Source organism: Rhinolophus hipposideros (assembly GCF_964194185.1).
Source record: "Rhinolophus hipposideros genome assembly, chromosome: 10".
In the NCBI taxonomy this organism is placed as follows: Eukaryota; Metazoa; Chordata; class Mammalia; order Chiroptera; family Rhinolophidae; genus Rhinolophus; species Rhinolophus hipposideros.
The window spans coordinates 42,879,272-42,904,841 of NC_138056.1; the positions used below are offsets into that span (position 1 = coordinate 42,879,272).

General features: G+C 41.1%; 1 protein-coding gene across 4 annotated transcripts in view; it reads left to right on the plus strand.

Annotated features, from left to right (window-relative positions):
• Nucleotides 1-8,712: 8,712 nt before the first annotated feature.
• RIC3 (RIC3 acetylcholine receptor chaperone) overlaps nt 8,713-25,570 on the plus strand; it is a 47,291-nt gene continuing 30,433 nt past the window's right edge. For 2 of the 4 annotated variants that reach the window (XR_013994206.1, XM_081062922.1), the window contains exon 1: nt 8,719-8,954. Coding sequence is in view for 3 of the 4 variants with exons in the window: in XM_081062922.1 (XP_080919048.1) it covers nt 8,831-8,954 (124 nt within the window). In the remaining variant the exon portion in view is untranslated. Of the gene's footprint in view, nt 8,955-25,570 lie in introns of all 4 variants that reach the window. The other 2 variants (XM_081062923.1, XM_081062921.1) reach the window with 2 other exon arrangements.

Sequence of the window (25,570 nt, forward strand, 5' to 3'; positions counted from 1 at the left end):
GCAGGGCTTGCCATGATTTGACCCTGACTGGGGCATTCTCACGGAGCAATTCATCTACGCCACTCAGCGTTGGTCACAAAATTATAGCAAAATCATGGGACCCTTACGCAAAATAGAATGATATTTATTATAATGGCTCATCGTGAGTGATCAATAAGAAGTCAATAAAGCTATAGTTATTGATTGCAGAAATGTCTCCCAGTGAGAAAGAAAGTGGGCGGCAACCCAATTAAGTTATGAAAAAAGACAAAAGAGAGGAAATTATAATTAAACTGACTTCTTCTGTGACTCTTTTCTAGGCTCTAGGTCCTTGATCCATATTCCCTTCGGGAAGCAGGTCAGACGTTGAATCATAACAATAAGCACTTAATAATAATAGTAGTAGTGATGATAGTATTTAATCTGAGGCAAGCTCTATTCTAAGTGCTTTGCATGCAAACTCGCTTATTCTTTGCAAGAGTCATGATACTTTCAGTTGCAAGAGATAGAAATCCAACTCAAGCAAGCTTAACACATACAAGAAAGGGGGGGGGGAGGAATGTAACTGGCTCACATGGCTGGGAAGGTGTTGAGAGCAGCTCACAAAATCAAAGGAAGAACAGGAGAGTCTTGGGGGTGGAACCAAGATTCAAAACCACCAGGCTTGCTCTCCACACACTTCGTTTCTTCTTGTTTCTGCTGGCTTCATCTTCTCCTCCTTCACATAGACCTTTTCCACATGGTGGAGAAAATAGTTGCCTGGACACCCCAACTTTGCATCTGTCTTTGTTTGGGCTCCCCCAAAACAGACTCTGAGGTAAGAGTTTGGGTGTACTACTCTATTTGAGGGATGATCTCAAGAAACACGATGAAGGAGTGGGGAAGTGAGAAAGAAAGGAGAGGAAACCCCAAATGGGTATATGAAGTAAGCAGGTTATGGCTGGAGCAACTAGAGCTTATTCCCATGGGATGCCTCAGAAAGAATGTGGAGAGAACCCTGCAGTTTGCATGCCTGAAGAACAAGGAAGTTGAGGTATTTGCATACCAGCTCCCCTCTCTCATCATTTGAGAGTTTTTCTGGGGGTGATAGCTCTCCAGCAGGCCTACCTTGCTCCCCAAGCCAGAGAACGGCCTTATTACGCAGAGAGACATAGAACCCAACTGGTGTACAGGAACTGCCTGCAGGTGAGCTCAAGGGTGGACCAATGAGATATGGCTGGCACACCTATAACATCCACTACAGCTCCTTCCAGCACCAGGTCCCCCCAAGCAGCATGGAGCAGCTTCTCTTCCAGCTCCAGCAAGCCTGACCAATCACAGGTCCAGGGGATTGATTAGAAGGCTGCTTCCTAGGAAGGGGGGCAGTTTTGTCTGTTAGAATAGAAAAGGTTCCCCTAGTCCTTTCCTCCACCCTCTTCAGCAACTAAAACCCATATTCACTCCGGAAGTACTGAGTTGTAAGGAGAAAGGCAACGACAGACACAAAACTGTCTGGCTCTCCAGTTTGTACCAATTTGATCCTCCTGCAGAAAGAAAACAGTCATTATCAAAAAGCCGATTGTCATTCTCCCTCTTTAGAAAAATTCCCATTAAAGATAAAGCAAATTTTAATTAGATTAAGTATCCAATTACTGTAATTACATTTTTTAAAAATTCACATCATGAAGATGACCCTTTTTAAAAGGGTTACAGGAATAATTAGTGTATTCATATTAACCAAAATGTATTGGATAATATTTATACCCAGAAGACAAAGTACATTACACACATTTCACCTTTGGGGAAAGCTTGCAAATGTTTTGGCAGTGACATGAATATTTATAGGCAAGAGTGTGCTTTAGCAAGATTATGTGAGGAAGCATTTAAATGCTCACCAATTTTTACCCAGGGGTAAAGTATACAGAAAATGTAGTGCAGAGATTATGGATATGCAAAGTGTGACTTAAGAGGGAAATTTCTATCAGTTTGCTTAATTAATTGAAGCCAAAGACTATTTCTTCTCATTCAAGGCAGAAAGGGCCAAGGTATCCAACTGTGACTTCTCTCTGCTCTGCCTCCACCAGGGGCAGGGACCACTGAGGGCTGTTGACAGGAAAGCAGTGAGGACCTTCTCACCTTGACCACTCACGTCCAGGAAGCCTGGGTCCTCATATCTTGACTTTACCTACCCAGTTCCAGTTGGATAAAGCTTTATTTAGGGTGAGGAAATGGGCCTCCTAGAGGCTTGCTCCCTATAGATTTTCCTCTGAAATTGTCTTCCATTTTCGGATTCCAATTTGCTTCCTTCCCACTTGCCTTTGAGCTGCAGCTACTGCTGCTGTTTCGGTCTCACACACGACTGCTTTCCAGGCTCCATCACACTCGCTACCTCAGGGGAGAAAAGCAGCACAGTCTCCATTTCACAGATGAGTCCACTGGGGCTCCACAGCTCGGAACAACTCCAAGAACCACTCCACAGAACTGGCCTCGTAAGGAAGCTCTCCTGTCTCTGACCCCAGACCTATGTGGCCTCCACTCTGCCTGTCAGGAAGCTGATTGTGGCCACCAACAATCACAGGGATATATCCCTCCTCTGCTGCCACCTACGCCTGTCAAAATAGGCAGTCCAGGCATTGCTGTGTCCTCTCAGAGACAACCTCCAAACCCAAGTCAGGCATGGGTATGTCTGATGGAAACACAGCGTTCTGTATCTGCACCCTAATAGCAAGGGGAAATCAGTACAGTGTTATGGAAAACATAAAGAATATGGGCTTCCTAGAGGCTTCCTCCCTACAGGTTTTCCTCTGACATTGTCTTCCCTTTTCTGATTTGAATTTTCTTCCTTCCCACCTGCCTTTAAGCTGCCACTACTGGTGCTGTTTTAGTCTCACACATGACTGCCTTCCAGGCTCCATGACACTAGTTTGTTGGATTCTACATGGAAAACGTGAGGGTCTCAGTGTGAAGAACATCAGATAATGAAAAGATATTCAAAGATTTTTGGACATCCACAATAGACAGGTCCCCTTATCCCTGACGGGAATAATTCTATCTTTCAAGGCCCAGGCCTTGGGCCTGTACCCTCTTGTGTGCACCCTATCCCTCTCCTGCCTGCCTTCTTTAGCCTGTTTGTTCTGGGCTTTGGTGGTACAGGCCTCGCTCCCTTCTGCTCAGTGTGCTGGGTACTTGGGTCTCATTACCATGCTAACCACCCCAATTTCCTGACTATAGTAAGGGTCCATGACGCTCTATAATGAGGCTGCTGTGGATCCTTATGGGCTCGTCTTTAAATTGTTTTCAGAGACAAAGGTACATCCTGATATCTCCTTTGGGATAGAAAAACTTCAATTACAAGCGTAATTACATTTTTGGAAATAGCCAAAATCATTGTAGTAGAGTTCTTCAGAGAACAGAACCAATTGCGTGTGTGTGTGTGTGTGTGTGTGTGTGCATGTGGGGAGAGAGAGAGAGAGAGAGAGAGAGAGAGAGAGAGATTTTAAGAAATTGGTAGACGCTGGACAAGTCCAAAGTCTTCAGGGTGGGCTGACAGGCTAGAGACCCAGGAAGCACCATCTTCCACTGAAAAATTCTCTCTCCCTCAAGAGAGATCAGTCTTTTGTTCTATTCGGATCTTTAACTGGCTGGGTGAGGCCCTCCCACATTATGGAAGGTAATCGTCTTTACTCAAAGTCCACCAATTTAAATGTTAATCTCATTCAGAACACATTCACAGCAATATTCAGAATAATGCATGACCACATATTTTTTCACTGTGGCCCAGCCAAGTTGACACATAAAATTAAGCATCACAGTCACTAAGGGGAAAATTTGGTGGAGAAGGTGGAGTGGGCAAAATCAGGCACTTTTTGAAATGAGACTCTTTGGGGTGACTTTTTTTTTTTAACCATGTCTGTTTTTATTGAGATATAAATGACATGTAATGTTACATTGAGTTTCAGGTGTACAACATAATGATTCAATATTTGTGTATATTGTGAAATGATCACCACAATAAGTTTAGCTAACACCCATCACCACACATAGTTACACATTTTTTTTGAGAACTTCTAAGAGCTACTTTCTTAGCAACTTTTAATTATACGGTATAGTATTGTTAACTGCAGTCACCATGCTGTACATTACATCTCCAGGCCTTATTTATTTTATAACTGGAAATTTGTACCTTTGGGGATGACTTTTCAAGGAAATTCTGACTGTCGATTCCTCGGAAAATGTCTAGTTGTTTAGAGCAGTGGCAGAATCTGTGCGTGTTTGTGAGACCAGCAGCCTCCTACTTTAGTAAGCACCTACTCTGAAGGGTTCTGTGCTCAACTGTGCCATGGGGAAAAGCAACCCTGTCTTCGGGGGGTTCCTGCCTAGGTGAAACGGCCCCAAAATCCATGAGAAACAGTATGCATAGGAATTCAGTAAAAAGAAGAGTCAGCATGGGCTGGAGTGTCCAGGAGAGCTTCCTGGGAGAGGCTCAAATTTGTTTGAGAGTCATATATATTTAGGCAATGGATTTCTTAAATTCAGTAAATGAAGGGTCTACCTGTTACTTTTGAAGACGTTTCATTACTTCATTACTGCACCAAAGAACTGGCAGACTTGCAGGAATCGTGTGACGTGCCGAGAGAAGTCTCGTCTGGGAATTGGGAGACCTGGGTTTCAGTCCTGGTGCAGCCACTGACCATTAGGGTGACCCACAGCAAATCCCTTCTGCTTGGCAGATCTCAGTTCTTCCTTTGGTCCAATAACAAGACAGTTTAGCTGACTGATCTCTGAGGGCCTCTCCAGTCTCCCCTCCCCGCTGCCTTCGTTCTTCTAGCAAGGATCCCTGGGAGGCTGCCAGTCTCAGGAGACACTTTGAGATGCCAGGTCCTGTTCAGAATGTGCTGCTTGGGAGATGCTCTTCATCTCCAGAGAGAGAGAACATGAACTCCCTCGCTGTTTTTAAGCTTCAGTGGGAACCGCTTTGCTAAGCTGGAGTGGCTTCTGAGCACCTCTTACCCGATTGCCAAACCTTCAACACATTCAAGTCCTTTCCCACCCTGCTCGTTCTCAGATAATGGTCCGACCATATCTTTTACCAGGAAGACCTGAGGCAATGAGAAATGAAACCCCTGGGTTTGCTGTCCCTGCGCCACTTCTTTTATGCGTGCATCAGCTCATTCCCACTTCCTTTGCACTAAGCTGATCTCTTCTGCTGGGTTCTTAACGTCTGTTTTTCATGTCTGCTCCAGGATCTGGGCTTTGTTCCAATACTGGTCCCCCTACTCCTATATTTTCTCCCTTTCTTCCTTTCTCTCTCTCTCTCTCTCTCTCTCTCTCTCTCTCTCTCTCTCTCTCTCTCTCTCTCTCTTTCCTCCTTCTCCTCCTCCTCCTCCTTCTCCTCCTCCTCCTCCTCCTCCTCCTCCTTCTTCTTTTGGCTTAAACAACAGAAATGCATTTTCTCACATTCCGGAGGCTAGAAGTACAAGATCCAGGTGTTGGTAGTTTGGTTTCTCGCGAGGCTTCTCTCTTGAGGATGGCTGTCTTCTCACCATGTCCTCACATGCCCTTTCCTCTGTGCGCTTACATCTCTGGTGTCTCCGCTCCTATATTCTCCATCTTCCCTTTTCTAATATATTCCCCCAAATTATATAAACATATTCAAGCCTCTTCTTTGTTTAGAAAATAACAACCTTCCCTCAAACGTCAGACACCCTCCAGTTATCACTGTACTTTTTATCTTTTCTTTCCTTGCACGCTCCATACAGTGTGGGCTGTACTTGCCACCTCGACTTCCTTGTCATGCATTCCTTCTTTAGCAGGTAGCCACCAGCTTTCTGATCTCAGTTTTCCACCGATATTTTATTGGATAAACTGAGCTCTCACTTCGGGGGTAAGACGTGAGTTTTTCAAGAAGTCTTGAATCATACACAATGCATTCCTGCTCCACAGTGCCACCAGCCACCAGAGGGCAGCCGTCTCAGGCTGCAGCACCCCAGCTTCCCCAGCCCCATGAGCTGCCTAACAGCTCTGTCCCCCAGAGGAGGCCCCTGTCTCCTCCAGACCCCCACCCCACTTGGCAACAATGAATATGGCTTCAGCTAAATACTCTGGACTATAACTTGTTTCCACCTTGCTCCAGGCCACTTTCAGGACTAATGTGATCATGATCCCTGCCCATCCACTTTGGCCACCATCCAAAGTCCAAGCCTCCCTGACCATCCGTCTTCCAATACCCATACTGCTCAGTACATGTTTTACTCTGACTCCAATTCCTACCATTCTCTGACTTCCCAAACCTTCTGTTTATTGTGCTTTCTGGACTCAAGATCTGTCATCAGAAAAAAATCAAGTTTGAGAATCACTAATGTAAGTCACAGAAGTAAGTCAATAGCCTATTTGAGAGCGGGCTAAAGGTCAGACTATGATCAATGACTACGTATATGCCAACTTCACAATGAGTGACTTTTGATGGCCCTCAGGGAAGAACAGTTCAGGGCCCCCAGCCAAGCACAGTTGGCAGCAGCTGCAGTTAAGCAGGACTAGCTGTAGGGCCTCAAGGGCCTTATATCAGGGAGCCCTGCTGGTCATTACAAGGCAGAGTAGAAATAGATTCCAAGGAGAAGGAGGCAAACAGGGGGCCAAAGGTTGGGAGGTCCCCTCTCTGCCTTCTACTGCACACCAGAGAAAAAAAGGTTCTCCTCCCTGCGCCTTGCAGCCCATGAGCAGTTTGTGTCTGTCTTGAAGTTGGATGTCAAGAAAGCGGAAAGGAGGTAGATCAGGAATGTTGGGAAGGTGTTTGGCCTGAGGATAAAAACACTAGAAACATAGGCAAGAGCTACTAGGGAGCAATTTACAAGTTCCATGACAGTGGAATTACAGGTGAGAGGAAAACAGGTGTGTTCTGAGTGTAGAACAAGAAAAAAACAGTATTAAATCAAGTGGTTACTAGTAAGAGCTGGCATTTATTTGGAAAGTTTTGTATCATCATCAATGCATTTTTGTATGTAAAGTACCTAAAAGTGTGCTTATGAACCACTGCTCCGATTGCTCTTAAAACAAACGACAACTCCTTAGAAGAGCATGTCATCTGGATGCTCATTCCACCCCGTTCCTGTCACCTTCCAATCTTCCAGTAACTCCTCATTCATTCAATAGTTTAACACCTAGTCACTACCTTTTCTGCCCCATTTCTGTCTTCACAGTTCTTCTGCCCCAAGTTCTGTTGGGAACTTCACTATAATGGTGTAACCCAGGTTTCCACTGTGGCCTCTTATCACTTTTCTTGAGCAATCTTCTTAATATTATCTTCTCATAGACTTCATTACTATTGATGGCAGATCATTTCCATATTTATTTCCAGCCCAAACATCTCTTCTGAGCTATATATCCAGACATCCAACTGGATAGCCCTACATGGATATTTCATGGAACTTCAAACTCAACTAGTCAAACTCTGAACTCATTATCTTTCTCACAAACCTGATTCTTCTGTTCTCAAAATCTTATTATATGGAATCAATGTCTAACTGGTAACCCAAGCCGGAATTTAGGGGTCACCCCAGATTTCTCTGCACCTTAGAAGTCATATACCATAGTCACCACCTCCCTAAGCTGCACCTGTTGTTCATGAGTCCAGAGCTTCTCTGGTTCCAGAGAGTAAAACTGGTACGTAGTTAAGAGGACAAGCCATGGAGTAAGCACACCTGAATTCAAATAATAGCTTTCAATTAATATTGCATAATTGTTGGCGAGGTACTTGTTTTCTGTTCCTTGGTTTTCTCATCTGTAAAATGGGTATATAATAATGTTGCTTACTTCATAATGTTGTCCCACGTGTCTGCCTAGTAATAACCTTCAAAAATCTCAAATTTCACCTATTCTCAGGAGCTTTTCCTGACTCCTCCTCCTTCCAGTTGAGCTGACTGCTCAAGAGTCCAGAATATTTCCTACATTTTCTTGAAATATCTATCTGCTTCAAAAGGGAACCCATCTTACTCATCAGATCCTGTAGTGCCATTTCAGGCTTTGATACACAGGAAGAACTAAAAGAATGTTTACTAAATGAATGAAGAAAGACAGGGAGGAAGAGCTGTGGGGAAAACAGAGGAAGGAGAGGCTGACTGAAAAGTTTCACAAGGGTAGTATTTTTCAGTTGTGCTTCAGAAAGTTTTTAACAGGCGGAGATGGCTTTAGGAATGTTCCATGTGGAGGGAAGAGGACAAGCAAAGCTACCCCGAAAGCAAGGAATGTGCTGGGGAAATAGCAAATGACCTAGTTTGGGTGGAGAATTGGTAAGACCAGCCCGTGGCCAGCCTTGAGGTCAGGAGTTTGACAGATGTTCTGAGGATAAAGAGGAGTTGTTGAAAGGTTTTACGCTGGGGAGAGCGGTCATTGCACCCGCGTTTCAGCACTCTCCCCTTTGGCTGCAGATAGAGAATAGACGCGAGGGGCATGGGTGGAAACTGGAAGACTATGAGTTCGTCGGGATAAGGAGGAAATTGATGGTGTGGGCTGGGGTGGGTCGTGCGCAACGGTGGTCAGCGGGGATGGCGAGGGCACGCGTGCCGCTTGTTGAGGCGGTACAGTGCGCAGCAGCAGGCGGGCAGTGAGGGGCGGAAGGAGGGTACAGTGGGTAGCAATGGGAGGGCGCGGGGACCATTCACAGGAAAACCTCGCGGGAGGAGCGGCTCAGCCCCGCAGCGCCTCGCGGGGTGGGCGGCGCCGGCGCCCCGCGCGCCTGTCCCTCGCGCTCGCCGTCGGCGCAGCCCGCGGTTTGCTCGGAGGAGGCCGCGGGCGCTGCGGTGGCGGTGGCGGTTCCGGTTCCGGTTCCGGTGCGCGTCTGCACCTGCGGCGGAGGCGAGGGCGAGGGCCCGCAGCCATGGCGTACTCTACGGTGCAGAGGTTGGCCCTGGCCTCGGGCCTCGTGCTGGCTGTGTCACTGCTGCTGCCCAAGGCCTTCCTGTCCCGTGGGAAGCGACAGGAGCCGCCCCCGGCGCCGGAAGGTAAGCGCAGGCCGGCGCCCCCTGAGCCGCCTGGCAGCCCCGCTAGGAGGAGGGAGAACGCTGCTCGCGGGAGGGCTGACGCCGGGAGTGCCCGGTCCCCAGCTAGGTATCCGCAAACGGGAGAAGGCGGACGCGGCGTGTGGTGGGTGCCACGCCCCGCGGGTCCCTTAGCATCCAGGGCATCAGCCCGGCCCCCCCGCTGGCGCGGCCCCCTGCAGACTGACGTTCAGGGCCCGGAATACGCGCCTCCGGGCCTGGGCACCCTCTGCGGGGCTCACACACACCCGTTGGTCGGCGCCCCCTCCACCCACTGGCTGAACCCAATTCGTTCGGGTGCTTCGCGTCAGGAGGGCTCCCACTTGGGTTCCCTCTTTCCGGTTTCCGTGTGCTTTCCGTCGTGCTCCTTTGTGAAAGTGAAGCCAGTGGCATTGTTAACCTTCATTCGTGCAGTTTCAGTTTGATGTTGTTGGGTGCTCACTGCTTCGGGCTCTTTTTGTGCCTTTTGTAATACACAAGCAGACCTTGGAGATATTGGGGGTTTGGTTCCGGATCACCCTAAAAAAGCGAGTGTGGCACTATAGCGAGGTGTACTCTTTTGGTGGTGGAGGATCTTGCCTTCAGTTTGTTTAAAAAACAAAAAAAGCAACACTAGTGAAAGCACAGTAAAGCAAAGCACAATCAAACGAGGTATGCCTGTATCTTGAAGATTTTAATAATCCAAGTATCAAATATGGAGATGAACAGATCACTACAGTAATCTTATTTAAGAATTTATTTGTTAATCCTTTGTTAGTGGCATGATATATATATATATATATATATATATATATATATATATATATATATATATATATATATATATATATATATATATCAGGGTGTTTAAAAATCCACCCTGTTGGTTGGGTTCTGGGGCCTGCCAGAGTGTAGAATGAGTGCAGAGGTGGATGCCAAAGGTTGGGAGAGGGAACTAGAACAATTATCTATACATAGGTCATGAAGTTCTACTCCAATTATCTCCTACAAATTATCTCTAACATCCTTGAGACATGGTATTATAGTCTCCAAACACTTCCCTAATGTTCAACCTGTTGATTATTGGACAGCTCCTTTTAAACTGAAATCCAGTTTAGTTTGTGCACACCGGCTGTAGCTCCACCCTCTTGCACATAATAGATTATAAACACTCTAGATGCAGAGAACTAAACTTTACGGGTGGAGGCCCGATTGAATCCAGAATTCTGTTGATAGAATTTGCTTGATGATCTTTATGCTTGTAAAATAGTCTACCTGGAAGAGACTTCTAAAAAAATCTTTATATGTTTGTTCTTACTTTTAATGTCTTATTACAAAACCTAATGGTTTTACTCACTTCTCTAATCATATTGTCTGTCTTGAAGAAAAATAAATTCATGATGATCTTGAACAGTAAAGATTGTTCTCAAACAATGTTTTACTGAACTGTATTCCCATTATGCTGAATTATCTTGAATAAGTTCTGTTGATTGTGAGACACTCTTCTGAATGTTGTGTTTTCATGAGAGTAGACCTCAGACATGGCTCTTTTCCTTAAGAACTCAAGTGCTGGTATTCAGTGTTCTCATCTTAGAATCTTTGCATGTTCTGTTCTCTTTATTCCTGAAGTGTTCTCCCTTCAACTTCCTTATCATTCAAGTTTCAGCTCAAATGTAACCTCCTCAGAGAGACTTTCCTTAAGGACCTTAACTAAAATAACGCTCCTTCCACTTCCTATTCCATCATGTTGTTTTATTTTCTTTATTGCATGGATGACTATATGATAGGTAATTTTCTTTGTGTAGTCGTTTGTTTGGTTTCCATCTTCTAGAATAGAATGTAAGTTCCACAAGGGCAGGGACTTTGTCTTGTTTTACCACCTGGCTGAAATGGCAGCCATTAAATACTTTTCAATGAATAATTTAAGATTATGAAGCTACTATATTGTGAATTTTCTTTTTGCATTAGTTATTGAAGAAGTATAATCAAAACAAAAACTTATCTTGAATGACATATTCCGGTAACAGAAATTTGCTAACTAAAATCCCTGCCTTTGGTACAATAACATTTTAAAAACAGTGACTCCTAGTTATTTTTGGGTTATATACCCCTTTGAGAATCTGATGAAAGTTATGGATTTTCTCCTTAGAAAAATGCACATACTTTACATATATATATATATATATATATATATATATATATATATATATACACATTCAGAATTTAAGTATCAATTCAGAGAATTCACAGAACCCAGAAACCCCTGCTTTGAAGAAATGGGACAGCCCCAATTATTTGAAAATTCTTAAAATTTGTTTCATTGTAGCTTCTTATTTCTGCCCTTTGGAGTACCTGAAACAAGCACAGTCCCTTTTCCGCATGATAACCATTAAGATTGTCTTTTGACAAATATTTATGATGTACCCTTTCACGTAGAATGCACACAGTGACAGATATTGTGGATTCTAAGAAAAAATGAGCCAAATCTCTGCTGAGGAACCCACAGCTTAGTAGAGGAAAATAAACAAGTGCAAAAAACTGTCAGTTGCAGGCATTCAAGTCCTTGCTGGGAATGGTGGAGACACGTGGTTAAAACTGTCAATTTTATTGGGGGCAAGAAAGGTGTCAGAGGAGGAGAGTATGTACTTTTTTCCCTGAGACTTAATTCACATACCATACAATTCACCCATTTAAAGCATACAATTCAGTGGTTTTTAATATATTCAGAATTGTGTGAACATCACCACAATCAATTTTAGACATTTATCATCCCCCACAAAAAACCCATACTCTTTAGCCATCACCCTCCAACATCCTCCCGGCCCCTTCAGCCCTAGGCAACCCCTAATCTACTTTCTCTATTGTTATTTTGGACATTTCATATAAATGGAATAATACAACATGTGATCTTTTGTGACTGTCTTCTTTCACTTAGCAGTGTTTTCATGATTTATCCATGTTGTAGCATGTATCAGTACTTCATTACTTCCTCTCCTTACCCAGGATTGAAGCATTTTAATATTCTTTAGGTAATGTATAAGAAGTACTTCATTACTTTTTATGGCCAAATAATATTCCATTGTGTGGACATACCACATTTTATTTATATGCTCATCAGTTAATGGCTATTTGGGTTGTTTATATTTTGATTATTATGAATTATGCTGCTATTAACCTTTGTGTAGACATATGTTTTCATTTCTCTTGGGTATATACATTTGGAAAATGTGAGCATTTTAGTCTGGCTAGAACTAATAGTGGAATTTCAGGGTCATATGATTGATTGCTCGATGTTTAACCTTTCGAGGAACTGCTAGACTATTTTCCAAAGCAGCTGCACCATTTTACATTCCCACCAGCAGTGTATGAGGGTTCCGGTTTCTCTGCATCTTGCCCATATTTGTTATTGTTTGCCTTTTTGAGTATAGTCATCCTAGTGAGTGTGAAGTATTATCTCGTGGATTTATTTGCGTTTCCTTGATGACTAATAACATTGAGCATCTTTACATGTGTTTATTATTGGCTATTTGTATATCTTTGGAGAAATGTCTACACAGATCTTTTGCCCATTTTTAAATTGGCTTACTTTTTATTGTTGAGTTTTAAGAGTTCTTTATATATTTTAGATACAATCCATTATAGATACAAATCAGGTATATGATTTGCAAATATTTTCTTCCATTCAGTGGTTGTCTTCACTTTCTTGTTGGTGTCCTTTCAATTAGAAACTTTTATTTTGATGAAGTCCAGTTTATCTGTTTTTTCTTTTGTTGCTTCTGCTTTTGTTGTATCTAAAAAATCATTGCCATAGCCAAGATATGGAAACAACCGAAATGCCCATCGGTAGATGACTGGATTAAGAAGCTGTGGTACATTTATACAATGGAGTATTACGCAGCCATAAAGAAGAAAGAAATCTTATCATTTGCAGCAACATGGATGGATCTAGAAAACATTATGTTAAGTGAAATAAGTCAGAAAGAGAAAGACAAGTACCATATGATCTCACTTATATATGGAATCTAAAGAAAAGACTATGTGAATGAACTAATCAGAAACAGTTTTGGGGACACAAAGAAAAAACTGAGAGTTGTTAGATGGGTGTGTGGGGGGGGTTGGGGATAAGGGGAAAGGTGAAGGGATTTGGAAGCAGCTGGTAACCACAAGATGGCCTCAGGGTTTTTTTGAAAATTAATTTGGGGAAGGTATTCAATAATGTTGTAAAGATTTTGTTGGGTATCCGATGGACAGGCGTCCTATTTGGGAGACCACCTCAGGGATACTGTGGATACCTGATCATGGCATTGTACACCAGAAGCTAAACATTAATGAATGCCAACTATAATTTTATATATATAATGTGATGGCTCAGTGTGAGGTTGGAGGGATAGTGGATGGGGGGAGGGGGGTTCACAGTGTGAGGGATATAAATGATGAACGTCTAAGTATTACCTTGTCTTGTACACCTGAAACTAATAAATAAATAAATAAATAAAAATAAAATAAAATAAAAAATCATTGCCAAATCCAAGGTCATAAAGATTTATGCCTATGTTTTCAAGTTTTATAGTATTTGCTCTTACAGTTAAGTCATTAATCCACTTTCAGTTAATTTTTATATATAGTGTTAGGTCTAGTTTCAATTGGATATGTAGTTGTCCCAACACCATTTGTTGAAAAGACTATTCTTTTTACATTGAATTGTTTTGATAACCTTGTTGAAATTCAATTGACTATAAATGTGAGAGTTTACTTCTGGACTCTCACATCTGTTCCATTGATATATATGTACATATATGTTATATACATGCATGCCAGTACCGCAGTCTTGATTACTATAGTAAGTTTTGAGGTCATGAAGTGTGAGTCCTCCTGCTTTGTTCTTTTTCAAGATTGTTTTTTGAGTCCTATGACCTAGCATGTCCATATAAATTTTAGAATTAGCTTGCTAATTTCTGAAAGAAAAAAAGCCATCTGGGATTTTAATATTGTGTTGAAGATAGATTGTGTTGAATCTGTAGATCAATTTGGGGGATATTGCAATCTTAACCCTATTAGGTCTTTCAATCTATGAACACAGGATTTCTTTTAATTTAGGTCTTTAATTGTTTTCAAAGAAGTTTGTAGTTTTCAGTGTACAAGTCTTCTTTTGTTAAATATATCTCCAAGTATTTTATTATTTTTGATGTTATAATTTGAATTATTAACTTTATTTTCATATTGCTTATTACTAGTGTATAGAAATGCAGTTAATTTCTGTGTATTACTATTGTATCCTGCATCCTTGCTGAATTGTTTATTAACTCTAACACATGATCATGTCATCTGCAAACAGAGACAGTTTTGCTTCTTTCTTTCCAATCTGCGTGCCTTTTGTTTTTCTTGCCTGTCTGGGCTAGAACCTCTAGGACAATGTTGAATATAGAAGTAGTGAGAGTGAACATTCTTGTCTTTCTCCTTATCTAAAGAAGAAAGCTTTCGTACCATTAAGTATGATGTTAGCTGCGCGTTTTTTGTAGATGCCCTCTATCAGGTTGAGGAAGTTCCCTCTATTCCTAGTTTGTTGAGTGTTTTTATTAAGAAGGGATGTCGAATTATGTCAGATGTTTTTTCTATGTCTATTGAGATGTTCATGGGGTTTTTGTCCTTTATCCTATTGATATAGTTTATAATGTAATTGATTTTTGGATACTAAACTAACCTTGCATTCCTTGGCTAAATTGAGGCAGTAACTTAAACAAAGCACTTTTTTCAGCCAGATTAAGAAGGTCATCCCAAGCAAAGGGAACACAGAGGGGGGAAAAGTAAAAAAAAACAAAACAAAAAACAAAATAGAGCCTTAAAATAGCTTTAGAGTTGTAAGAGGTGAGACCAAAGAAATTGGCAGGGGCCAAACTGAAGATTTATTTCTGCCATACTTAAGAAATTTGGATTTTATTTTAAAGGTAGAGGAGGCCATTGTAAGTTTGTAAATAGAAGAGGGACATCCACTCTGGTTTTAGAAAAGACACCCTGGCAGCAGTATAGAGGCTGCATGGTGAGGATTTCTTTAGGGAGAAAACTGGTACAGTGACCCAGCTGAGCCATCATGAGCATCATTAAGCCAGTGTCTCATCAGTTAGGCACTCATGACAAGTGACAGAAAATTCAACTTGAACTGTCTTAATAAAGAAAGAGAATGTATTGTCTTGTATAAAAGAAACTGGCCTCTAGTGTTGCTTGGTCCAGAGATTCACAATCTCATCAGGGCTGCAGCTCTGATATTTGTCCCTTTCTCTCCTGAGTTCCTTCTCAAGTTGGCTCTATATCCTCTGCTCTCTCAGGATAGCAGCAGTGGGTGCAACAGTTCCAGACATCACCTTCTCAACATTCTGTTGTCCAGAGAAATGGTGTCTTTTCTGTTAAACTCTTCCCTCACTCCCACCTCACTCTTACCGCCCCCCATTCTTTCCCAATAGTTCCAGCTAATATCCACCCATATTAATGGCTTGACTTAAGTTACTTGCAGTGCTGTTGGTAGAAGGAATATGCTGATTGCCCTGAAGTTGAGAGTGATTCCCAAAGGGAGATAGGGATACTGGAGGAAGAGGAGTAAATAGAGCAGGGGAGATAGTCGACATTGGGTAGGAGGACAATTTTAAGAGACATTTTTAAATAGAAGTGGAAGGTAAGGGAGAGGGAGGCGTCTTGGATTATTCTCAGGTCATTGGCTTAGGTGAACAGATAGATGGTGATGCTCTTCACCAAAACAGGATGGAGGAAAAGTATATTTAAGGGGAAAATGGTGAGTTGAGGAATTTGAAGACTAGTATCATGTCACATTCTTCAGTCTTTTTTCCTACGTTGCCATCTCTAGCTCCCTCATGCATTCCTCATCTGACATATTTGACATAGTGGGAAGTATCTCTAAGCACCCCTCTTGGAAGGCAAATAACAGCAAGTGTAAGCTAATTCACTCGTGGAAGAGCAGCCTATTGCCTGTCCCCACACTCCTCTTTAAAATTCCATACTTAATGCACCCTGAGGATAGCTTTGGGTTTTTGGCATTTTACTTGCTGACCTCATTGTATATAAGGGGGATCAAATATATGGTGATGGAAGGAGAACTGACTCTGGGTGGTGAACACACAATGGGATTTATAGATGATGTAATACAGAATTGTACACCTGAAATCTATGTAAATTTACTAACAATTGTCACCCCAATAAATTTAATAAAAAAAAAAAGAATCCTAAGCTTTTCTTTAAAAAATAGGTTTTGTCTGTCTTGTACTGTTTACTTGATATTTTGGAACCACATATAGCACTTTATAGTCTTACTGCATTTTATCTGTTTAAATGTGGTCTAGAATTCTAGCCATTTGAAATTTTTCCATTCAGCGCATTTATTTACCATCTCTCTCAGCTGTATGCCTTCTTTGATTTAAAAAACAAAAAGCACACACACACACAAACTTTTGTTAAGGGCGTTTTCAAACCTAAACAAAAGTGGAGAGAGTAGTAAAATGAATCCATTATCACCCTGCTTCAACAACCATCATCTTTCATCACGGTTATGTATCTCCACTTACTCCCCCTCCTGCCACACACACACTTGATTATTTTGAAGCAAATCCCAGACATTGGATCATTTTATCCTTAAATACTTTAGTATGCATCTCTAAAAAATAAGAATTCTTCTTAAAACATAGCCACAATACCATTATCACATGTAAAAAAATCCTTCTTGTCATTTATATCCAGTCGGTGTTCAAATTTCTCTCACTGCCTCGTGATTTTTCCCCCCCACAATTTCACCCTTATGATCAGCATGTCTTCTTGATAGATCATTCAAATTATTTGTTAAAATGTATCAGTCATTTGAAACTGCTCTTAGGATTGTACCAGTCAATTCACTAAAACGTTTTGTGTAAAGTCATTCAACCAGTCGGCCATTTGATTACTTTACTCCATCCTATTCTGTCTTAGAATGTGGTGTGCCGGCTTCCTCCCTTTTCTCTTCAGTCTGTTCTCAACACAGCAGCCGAGTTGATCCTGACAGACCTAAGTTTCTCCTCTCCACAAAACCCTTCATTGCCTTCCTGGCTCACCCAGATGAAAAGACGAAGTCTGTACTGACCTAAAAGGCCCCACTTAATGCTCTTGCCCATTTCCTTGTACTTTTCCTGCCTCCTTACTTTGCTTTGACGGTACTGGCCTCTCCTGGCTGTCCCTTGAGCATTTCAGGGATAACTCCCATCGCAGGGCCTTTGCATTCGCTGTTCTCTCTGCCTGAAATGCTCGTTTTGAATATCCATGCGCCTTTCCTTCATCTTAAGGTCTTCACTTGAATGACATCTCTTGAGCTTTCTCTGGCCACTCCAGCTAAAAGCTTAACTTCCCTCCAACATGGTTGATCCCCTTTGCTTGCTTTATTTTTTCTCCTTAGTATTGATCATTATCTTGTTTATTGTCTCTTTTTCCACTTATAAATGAGGTTCCACAAAGGCAGGGATTTTTGTTGTTTACTGCTCTAGCTCCAGTTTTAGACTAAGCCTGCACATAATAGACAACAAATATTAATGAGTGAAAGAATGAGTAAATTGAGTGATTTAATGAATGCTGGCTCCTACAGACTCTGGCTTCTTCTATTAGCATTTGTGAGCTTTTACCTTATTGTGTTCTTTATTGTTATATAAATTATTATGCATAGATGTGATGGACTATTTTGAATCCAGTAAATTATATTCATGAAGAGTTTTAAAAATGGCATGGGAGAATTATATACTATGCGTGAAAAATAAAGATGTACTCACTATATATTTAGAAAGAAATAGGCCAACATTTTAACAGTGGTTTATCTGGATGAATTATGGGTGGTTGTTATTCTTTACACTTTTCTGTATTTTCTCAATTTTCCATAGGTATGTATTTCTTTTATAATAAGGAAAAAAAATAATGTTCCTTTTCACATTCACTCCATCAAAAAAAAAGGCGGCGGGGGGGTGGGGGGGGGATCCTGTTTAGAATCTAGCCTAATTGCTACAACTTACTCACTTTCCTGTAGTTGAGAATTCCACCATCCATCTTCTACTTTTTGCATACTGGAGCAATAGTTATCTACTACCTCCATTCTTTCAAGATTTCTCTTTTACAAAAAAAAAAAAAAAAAAAAAAAGAAGCAACAAAAATTTATATAGAAATATAAAATGGTTTTAGTAAGAGCTTGTGACAAAAACAAAAATGACGACAACAACAAAGTTGCACAAGGTCCTGAAGGAACATAACCCACGTAAACAGAAATTATAATAATTAAGTTATTATAATTGAAATCGACAGTATGCTTGCCCACATAACAACATTGGTCTCAGCTAATAATAGCTGGTATTTAAACAAAATAAATGGAATAGAAACATAAAAAAAAAAGATTTCTCTTTTTATCAACATAATTTCTTATGTTCAATGATGTTATTTGCAAATGTTCCCAATCTTCTTGGTAGAAGTTATTTAGTGAATAGACTTGAATTTATCCTCTTCACCCTTCTGGGATTTTTATTTTATTTTTTTCCTTAGGATTGTTAATTATCTTACATTTATTCCAAAATGCATTCCCTTTCATAGAGAATGTGGAAGCAAAATCGAGGTTGAGAAGTTCTACTAGCATAACATTTTATCATCAGACAAATTGCGTTTTTGCTATCCTTTTTGTAAATCCTAATTTATTTTGGACGTTGGCCTCTTTGTATGGTTCTTCCAAGTCTTGCCACTCTTTCGTGCTGATTGCTTATGTGTCTTTCTGTTCATCTTTTTCTCTGTTCTTTTAGAAGAGTTCCCTGTACATCTACTTTTTCCCCTCTGCCTTTCCTACCTGCTTGAGAATTTTTGAAATACCCAAACAAATACATTTTAAGAGTTTTCCTCTTAGACATACATGAACTCATGCCTTGGAACTATGTTTTCAAAACTTCTTAATTCTGTCTTAGAGCCTGTGCCACACAAAGTACCTTCTTTATTCTCACAAATACTAAGTTGGCATGGACTCTTTCTCCTGTAGTTCTCCTTTCATTTCACCAACCAATGTATTCTTGGCCAGAGTAGCAGTTCCCCTACTTTTATCTTATGTGGAACCTGAAAATGTCAGCATACCAGGTCAGGAGCTTGTCAGTTGTTCTAGTGTTAGCTGACTGAGACCTGGAATAGGTGCCGCGGTAGCTGAAGCCCTCCCAGATAACAGTATGCTGCTTCTGCGCTAGAATTGGCTTCAGGGGAAGGGGTGAGGGGTGGGGTTCAACGCACCACCTCCACTTGGCTAGGCCAGTTGAGGCTCCCACAGTAATGTCATTTCTGGCATCTCCTGCTGAGCCTGCTGGCCTGTGTTTTCCAGTGAGTGTCTCCCTTTGCTTGCTTATAAATAGGGTTCCTTCCCAGTCCCTTCCCGGTAGCCCTGTTCCTCTGAAATAGCTCAGACTCTTTTGTCACCATGTTCTCCTCAAGGGAGTCAAGCCCGCTGAGTCTTGAGCTCTCTGAGATAAAATACAAACACACACATCTGTGTACATACACATGTATATACATATATACGAGTATAACACACACACACATACGTAATTCTTTATCTTAAATTAGCTCTTTATATGTTGGTATGTAAGTGCCAAGGACAAATGTGTTGAATTGGTCCCTTAACTTTTTCTTCTTTCCTAATAAAACATGAGATATTTACCCTGAAAGTGTCCAAAGAAGAGAAGGGACAATTTGAGAGCCTGTGAATGCATGTAAATTAGGCGCTTTTTCAAGTTCAGAAACTTAGAGGTGAGGGAGTGTGATCTGTGGGTAGTACCTTGATCAGTTACCTGGACTGCCATTTTGTATTCTCAAAACTGTGAAATTGAAAACACTCAGGATAGTGAAGTACAAAACGATTTTTAGCCTTGACAGTGATTGGGCTGAGTCTTGAGATTCCATTAAAGGCCAACAGGCACAGTGTTAGTCATGCAATCAGTTCAGCCAAGTGTGTAGCGTGCAAGAGCCAGAGCGCACCCTGGGTCTGGCATGTTACCTATTTCTGTTTCCCAGTCCATTCCCATAGAGGCTGTGGGACACAAATGTAACTCTTGAATAAAGCCAGGTATAAGTGCAATTAAAGAGGTTTGAGGAGTGTGTTCTAAGTACATGGGGTGACATGAGAAAATGCTTTGGGGTGAGGGCAATATTTGGCCTTGGCCTTGAAAGATAGGCTGGATTTAGATGATGTGGAGTTGGAGAGAAAAGCAAAACTCCTAGAGTACGAAGGCTTAGAGGAAAGAAATCACAGGGCAGGGATAGCCAGTTAGCTCAGTTGGTTAGAGCGCTGTTCTAATAACACCAAGGTTGTTCTATCCTTGCATGGGCCACTGTGAGCTGCGCCATCTTTTTAAAAAAAAAGTCACAGGGTAGGCTCGAAGCATGGTGAGAAGTCTAGGTAGGCTGAATCAGGAGAATGTGATGGGAAAAAAGTATGAAGAGGTACTTTTGGACTAGATTATGGAATTCAGTTATTTAGGAATTATGTAGGGAGGGGAAATCAGAATTTGTTAAAGACCTACTGTGTATGCTGGGTGCTTTGTATGTGTTATCTCATTTGATATTCTTCCTGGGAATATACGAAAGAGTAGAATTGCTGGGTCATATGGAAACTTTGTTTACTCTTTTGAGGAACCCCCAAACTGGTTTTCAAAGTGGCTGCACTATTTTACATTCCCACCCTCAGAGTATGAGAGTTCCATTTTCTCCAAATCCTCATCAACACTTTTTATTATATATTTTTGATTATGGCACCCTAATAGATATAAATTGGTATCTCATTGTGGATTTAATTTGCATTTCTTTGATAGCTGGTGGTGTTGGACATTTTTTCATGTGTTTATTGGTCATTTATATACTTGGGAGAAATCTCTGTTGAGCCTTTGACCATTTTTTTTTTTACTTTTCTTTCTTTTATTATTTTTTTTTAATTAATTAATTTTATTGGGGTGACAATTGTTAGTAAATTTACATAGATTTCAGGTGTACAATTCTGTCTTACATCGTCTATAAATCCCATTGTGTGTTCACCACCCAGAGTCAGTTCTCCTTCCATCACCATATATTTGATCCCCCTTACCCTCATCTCCCACCCCCACCCCCTTACCCTCTGGTAACCACTAAATTATTGTCTGTGTCTATGAGTTTTTGTTTCTCATTTGTTTGTCTTGTTCTTTTTGGTTTATATACCACATATCAGTGAAATCATAGGGTTCTCTGCTTTTTCTGTCTGACTTATTTCACTTAGCATTATTCTCTCGAGATCCATCCATGTTGAGCCTTTGACCATTTTTAATTGGGTTGTTTTGTTGTTGAGTGGTGAGAGTTCTTTATACTTTTTGGGCATTAGACACTTATCGGATATATGATTTGCAAATATTTTCTCTTATTCAGTGAGTTGTCTTCACTTTCTTGATGGTGTCCTTTGCAGCACAAGTCTTAAAATTTGAAGTTCGATTCACCTATTTTTTTTCTTTGGTTGCTTCTGCTTTTGGTGTTACATCTAGGAAACCATTGCCTAATTTAAAGTCATGAAGATTTATGTCTATGTTTTCCTCTAAGAGTTTTATAGTTTTACCTCTTACATTTAGGTCTTTAATCTAGTTTGAGTTTTTAAATTTAATATGAGGTGTACTTCATCCTTTTGATGTATCTAGTTGTTCCCATACCATTTGTTGAAAGACTGAGTGACTTTTAAAGCTCCTTTAACTCTGAAGATTCTATTATATAATGCTTTGTAGTACACTTGTTTCAGTTATTGTCTAAACAGGTAGGCATTCAGGGTTTCATGTGTTGGCCACCCTTTTCTCAAGAATACATTGTGTCTAGGGGTGGCCCGTTAGCTCAGTTGGTTAGAGCGTGGTGCTGGTAACACCAAGGTTGTTGGTTCGATCCCCGCCTGGGCCACTGTGTTGCACCCTCCTTTTGTCTAAAAACAGGGATTGCCATTAGTCTTTTCCTCCAGATTTCTCAATTGCTTTCAAGTCTATCTTCCTTTGACTTTTATGATACTGTTTGTTTCTGGTCCTCTTTGACCAACTCAGTTTTCTTTTCTTCCTCTTTTTGCACATAAATACACGTATCCCTCCAGCCTTTTTGGTATGGGAGCCGTTCACTCAGCTAATTTTAATTAGCTTTGTCATTTACGTAGCTTGGAGTCTCTTCTCAAGTTGTTATTCTATCTCTTCTCAAATTGTTATTACAGTCTAATAACAATTTCTTCTGAATGTGCCACCAACACCTGGAATTTAACATGTATAAATGTGTACCCCGTCTTTCCCCGATCCTGAGCCCTCCCAGTTTCCTCATTGTCCTCTGCTAGTATCTTAAACTCCTGACCTTGGAGTCTTCTGTCCCCCTCTCTGACGCCCTCTCCCGTTAGCTCTGTATTCTGGTCAGTATTAAATGCTGCTGATCATTGCGCACGTGTGAGAGCCCTTGGACCTGTGCTTTCCTCTTTATAGCTACCGCCACAGCCTCCCGCCCTTGTGTCTCAACTGAATTGCTGCTTTGTCGTTAATTTCCCAAACCCTAATTTCTTTCCATTTAGGCAGGCCCTGTGCTCAACTACTAGATTAACCCCCTCAAACCCGTTTCTCATTAAGTCATTTCCCTGATCCTAGACCCACAGTATCAAATTTATACACCACAAGTTAGCATTTAAGTACCCCACCTCCTTCCCTCCTTTATCTCTTATTACTTCCCTAAATGGAGCCAAACTAATTTGGTAGTTAGCCTTATTTATTCTTTGTTTGTTCTCCTCTCTTCCTCATTGCACACACTTTTCTTTCCTCCTGGTGTGCCTTTGCTTCTCTGCTATTCTGAGTCTCATTACCTCATTTGACTCCTCTCCTCTTTTTTTTCCTTTTTGCATTCTTTAAATACTTACTTAGTTTGTCTAGTAATAAGGTCCATGATACCCTACCTTTTTTAAAAATTAGCTTATTTAAAAAAAATTATCTATTAAATAGATTGGAACATGATCTTTTAGGAATACCCAGCCCTTTTTGTTGTTTGTTTTGAATATACTACTTTTTAAAAGCACCGTTCCATGTGGGAACTATTGTTTCTATTTCATTTATGGCTTTCCTCCTTTCATACTTATAGCACAGTGTCCTGAACATAATAACTGCCCAATAAATCTTCCTGGCTGACAGATCTATAAAAGTGTTGGGGCGAGATGTGTAATGTTTAGTATCATCATCATTTTTTAATTTTAGAAATGCAAAATAATGCTTTTTGTGCCATTACCAGGTTTTAAATTTTTTGTTTTATGCCAAGTTTTGAAGACAGCGTTCTCAGTACAGTAAAATGAAGTTCAACTTATTACTACAAATGTTAGATCTAGTTTATTGAACACTGGCCACCCAATATATCTGCTTTCTTTCGAGAGAAAGTTTAGCTGCTTGGATGCTGGCTAGATGTTTTTTTGAAGGTACAGTACAACTCAGTACTCACCATTGACTATGGTGCCCAAAATACGGAGTGGTGATCTGGTCTTCTTCTGTCTGAGGCTGTAGGAAGACTTCTACAGGTTGATGACCTTTTCTTAAAAAGAAGCATTTCTTCCCGTAACTTCTGTGTCACCCAAAGTCAGCATCGGGAACAAAGGGGAGTGGTGCTTGACTGAGAGGATCGAAGGCCGCAGGCGCTCCCGGGTCAGTGGCCCAGGTCAGTGGCGAGCTGTGTCACCTGCCCATCCACTGCCCTCCTTACCTCAGGAGCAGCCTTGGCTTAAAGACAGTCCTTAGTTCATAGCGCCGGCTTTGTTAACCTCATCAGTACAAGCTTCCTTTCTTGTCTTGGTCTTTACTTTTTAACCCTTTGTCTTCACATGCCCATTCCCTTCCTCATTCATATGCACCCACTCTAATGTGTTTGTTTTATGACCTTACACCTCTACATATTTGCTTAAAAATATATGTAGTATAATTGTGGGTGTCTTCCGCTTGCATGATGGTATTTGCTTATTTTCTTACTCAATGCTGTTCTTTTTAAGATGTACTCATGTTGCTATAGGTACATCTAAAGTGTGACTTCTAAAAGCTCTATGGAATGCCATGTCTGTATCTACTCCAGACTGATTTTGCATTCATCCAGTTATGGAAAGCAAAGTTTCTTCAAGCTCCCTGCCATTTCATCACTGCAGCAGACACTCTCATGGGTCTATAAAGTCTATAATTCAATTTGGGTACAGGCAAATTTCTTTGGAATTTCTTTGGAATTTATTCACCTGAGCGTATCACTGGACCACAAGGCATAGGCACACTTAGTGTCGCTAAGTGCAGACACACGACTTAGCAGGATGGCTGTATCCGTTCATACTTACCCGCAGTGCATGTGGGTTCTCGCCTCCCACGTCTTCCCAGTTACGGAAAGCAATCTTTGCTGTTATCCGCCATTCTCGTTTCCTCTTCTGAGAGGTGTAAGTGCTATTTCATTGTTTTAATTTATATTTTACTCATTGGTTTTACTTTGAATTTGATCCATCTCTTTATGTACTTTTTTAAAAAATCTTCTACGCTTTTCTTTCTTGGAGTTCCCTACTCATATCTTTTGACCATGTTTCTGTAGGGTTTCCTGTGATGTTCATATCATTTGTAGGAATTTCTTATCCGTTCTAGGTATTTAATCCCTTGTCAATTTTAGATGTTACAAAAGCTGTTTTTTGTTTGTCATCTGTCTTAACTGTGTTCGTGGTATTCTTTATTGAACAGAAATCTGTAATTTTGATGAAGTCAAATCCAGCAGGTTTTCACTGTATATTTTGTATTTGTTGAGTCTGGTTTGTGAAGGCTTTCTCTCGATAGTGTTTTCTGCTCTATAAGTTTATTTCCCTGTGGTTTTTCCACACAAGCCTGTTTACACGGCCTTTTGAAGAGATGTTTTTCCTTTCTTTCTCACCTCTGGCTCTCAGTAGGCTTGGCAGTTGGTGTTAATGTTTGGCTGCTTCTGATGGAGGGAAAAAAATGCAAGAAAACCCATGCACTTTCCTTTCTCTAAGTCCTGCCCTTCACTCACAGGGAGGGTCCCTGTGACCCTGTTTGTACTATGTAAATCCTGTCTGCTCAGCTACAGCTACGTAAGCTGAGGATGTAAACTCTTCCTGCAAGGAATTTGAAATTATGACCAGTCTCTGCTGACCTCTTGGAGGACATGCAAAGAAGGAGTTTGGGGATGACCATCTTCTCCCATTTCGCAAAGAAACTAAAGAAGTGGTCTGCAGAGAAAGGAGAATGAAAAAGATACTCACAGAGAAACAGAGAAAAAAGCCTTATGGCTCCATAGAGAGGGAGAAAGATGAGGTAGAATGTGAGTAGCTGTCCTGGATTCTGATGGCTTTCCAGTTTCCAGCTCTAGTCTCCACTGAGACCCAATTGCATTTCCTTGTCTGTATTAGTTAGGGGTGGCTACCTGCTATAACAGACTCCAAAGTGTATAATGGCCCTAACACAATAGAAGTTTATTTCTCCTCACATAAACACATCCAGATGGTTCTGAGTTGGTGGGGTGGCAGCAGTAGAGGGCTCTGTGCCACACAGTTATTCCGGAACCCAGGTTCC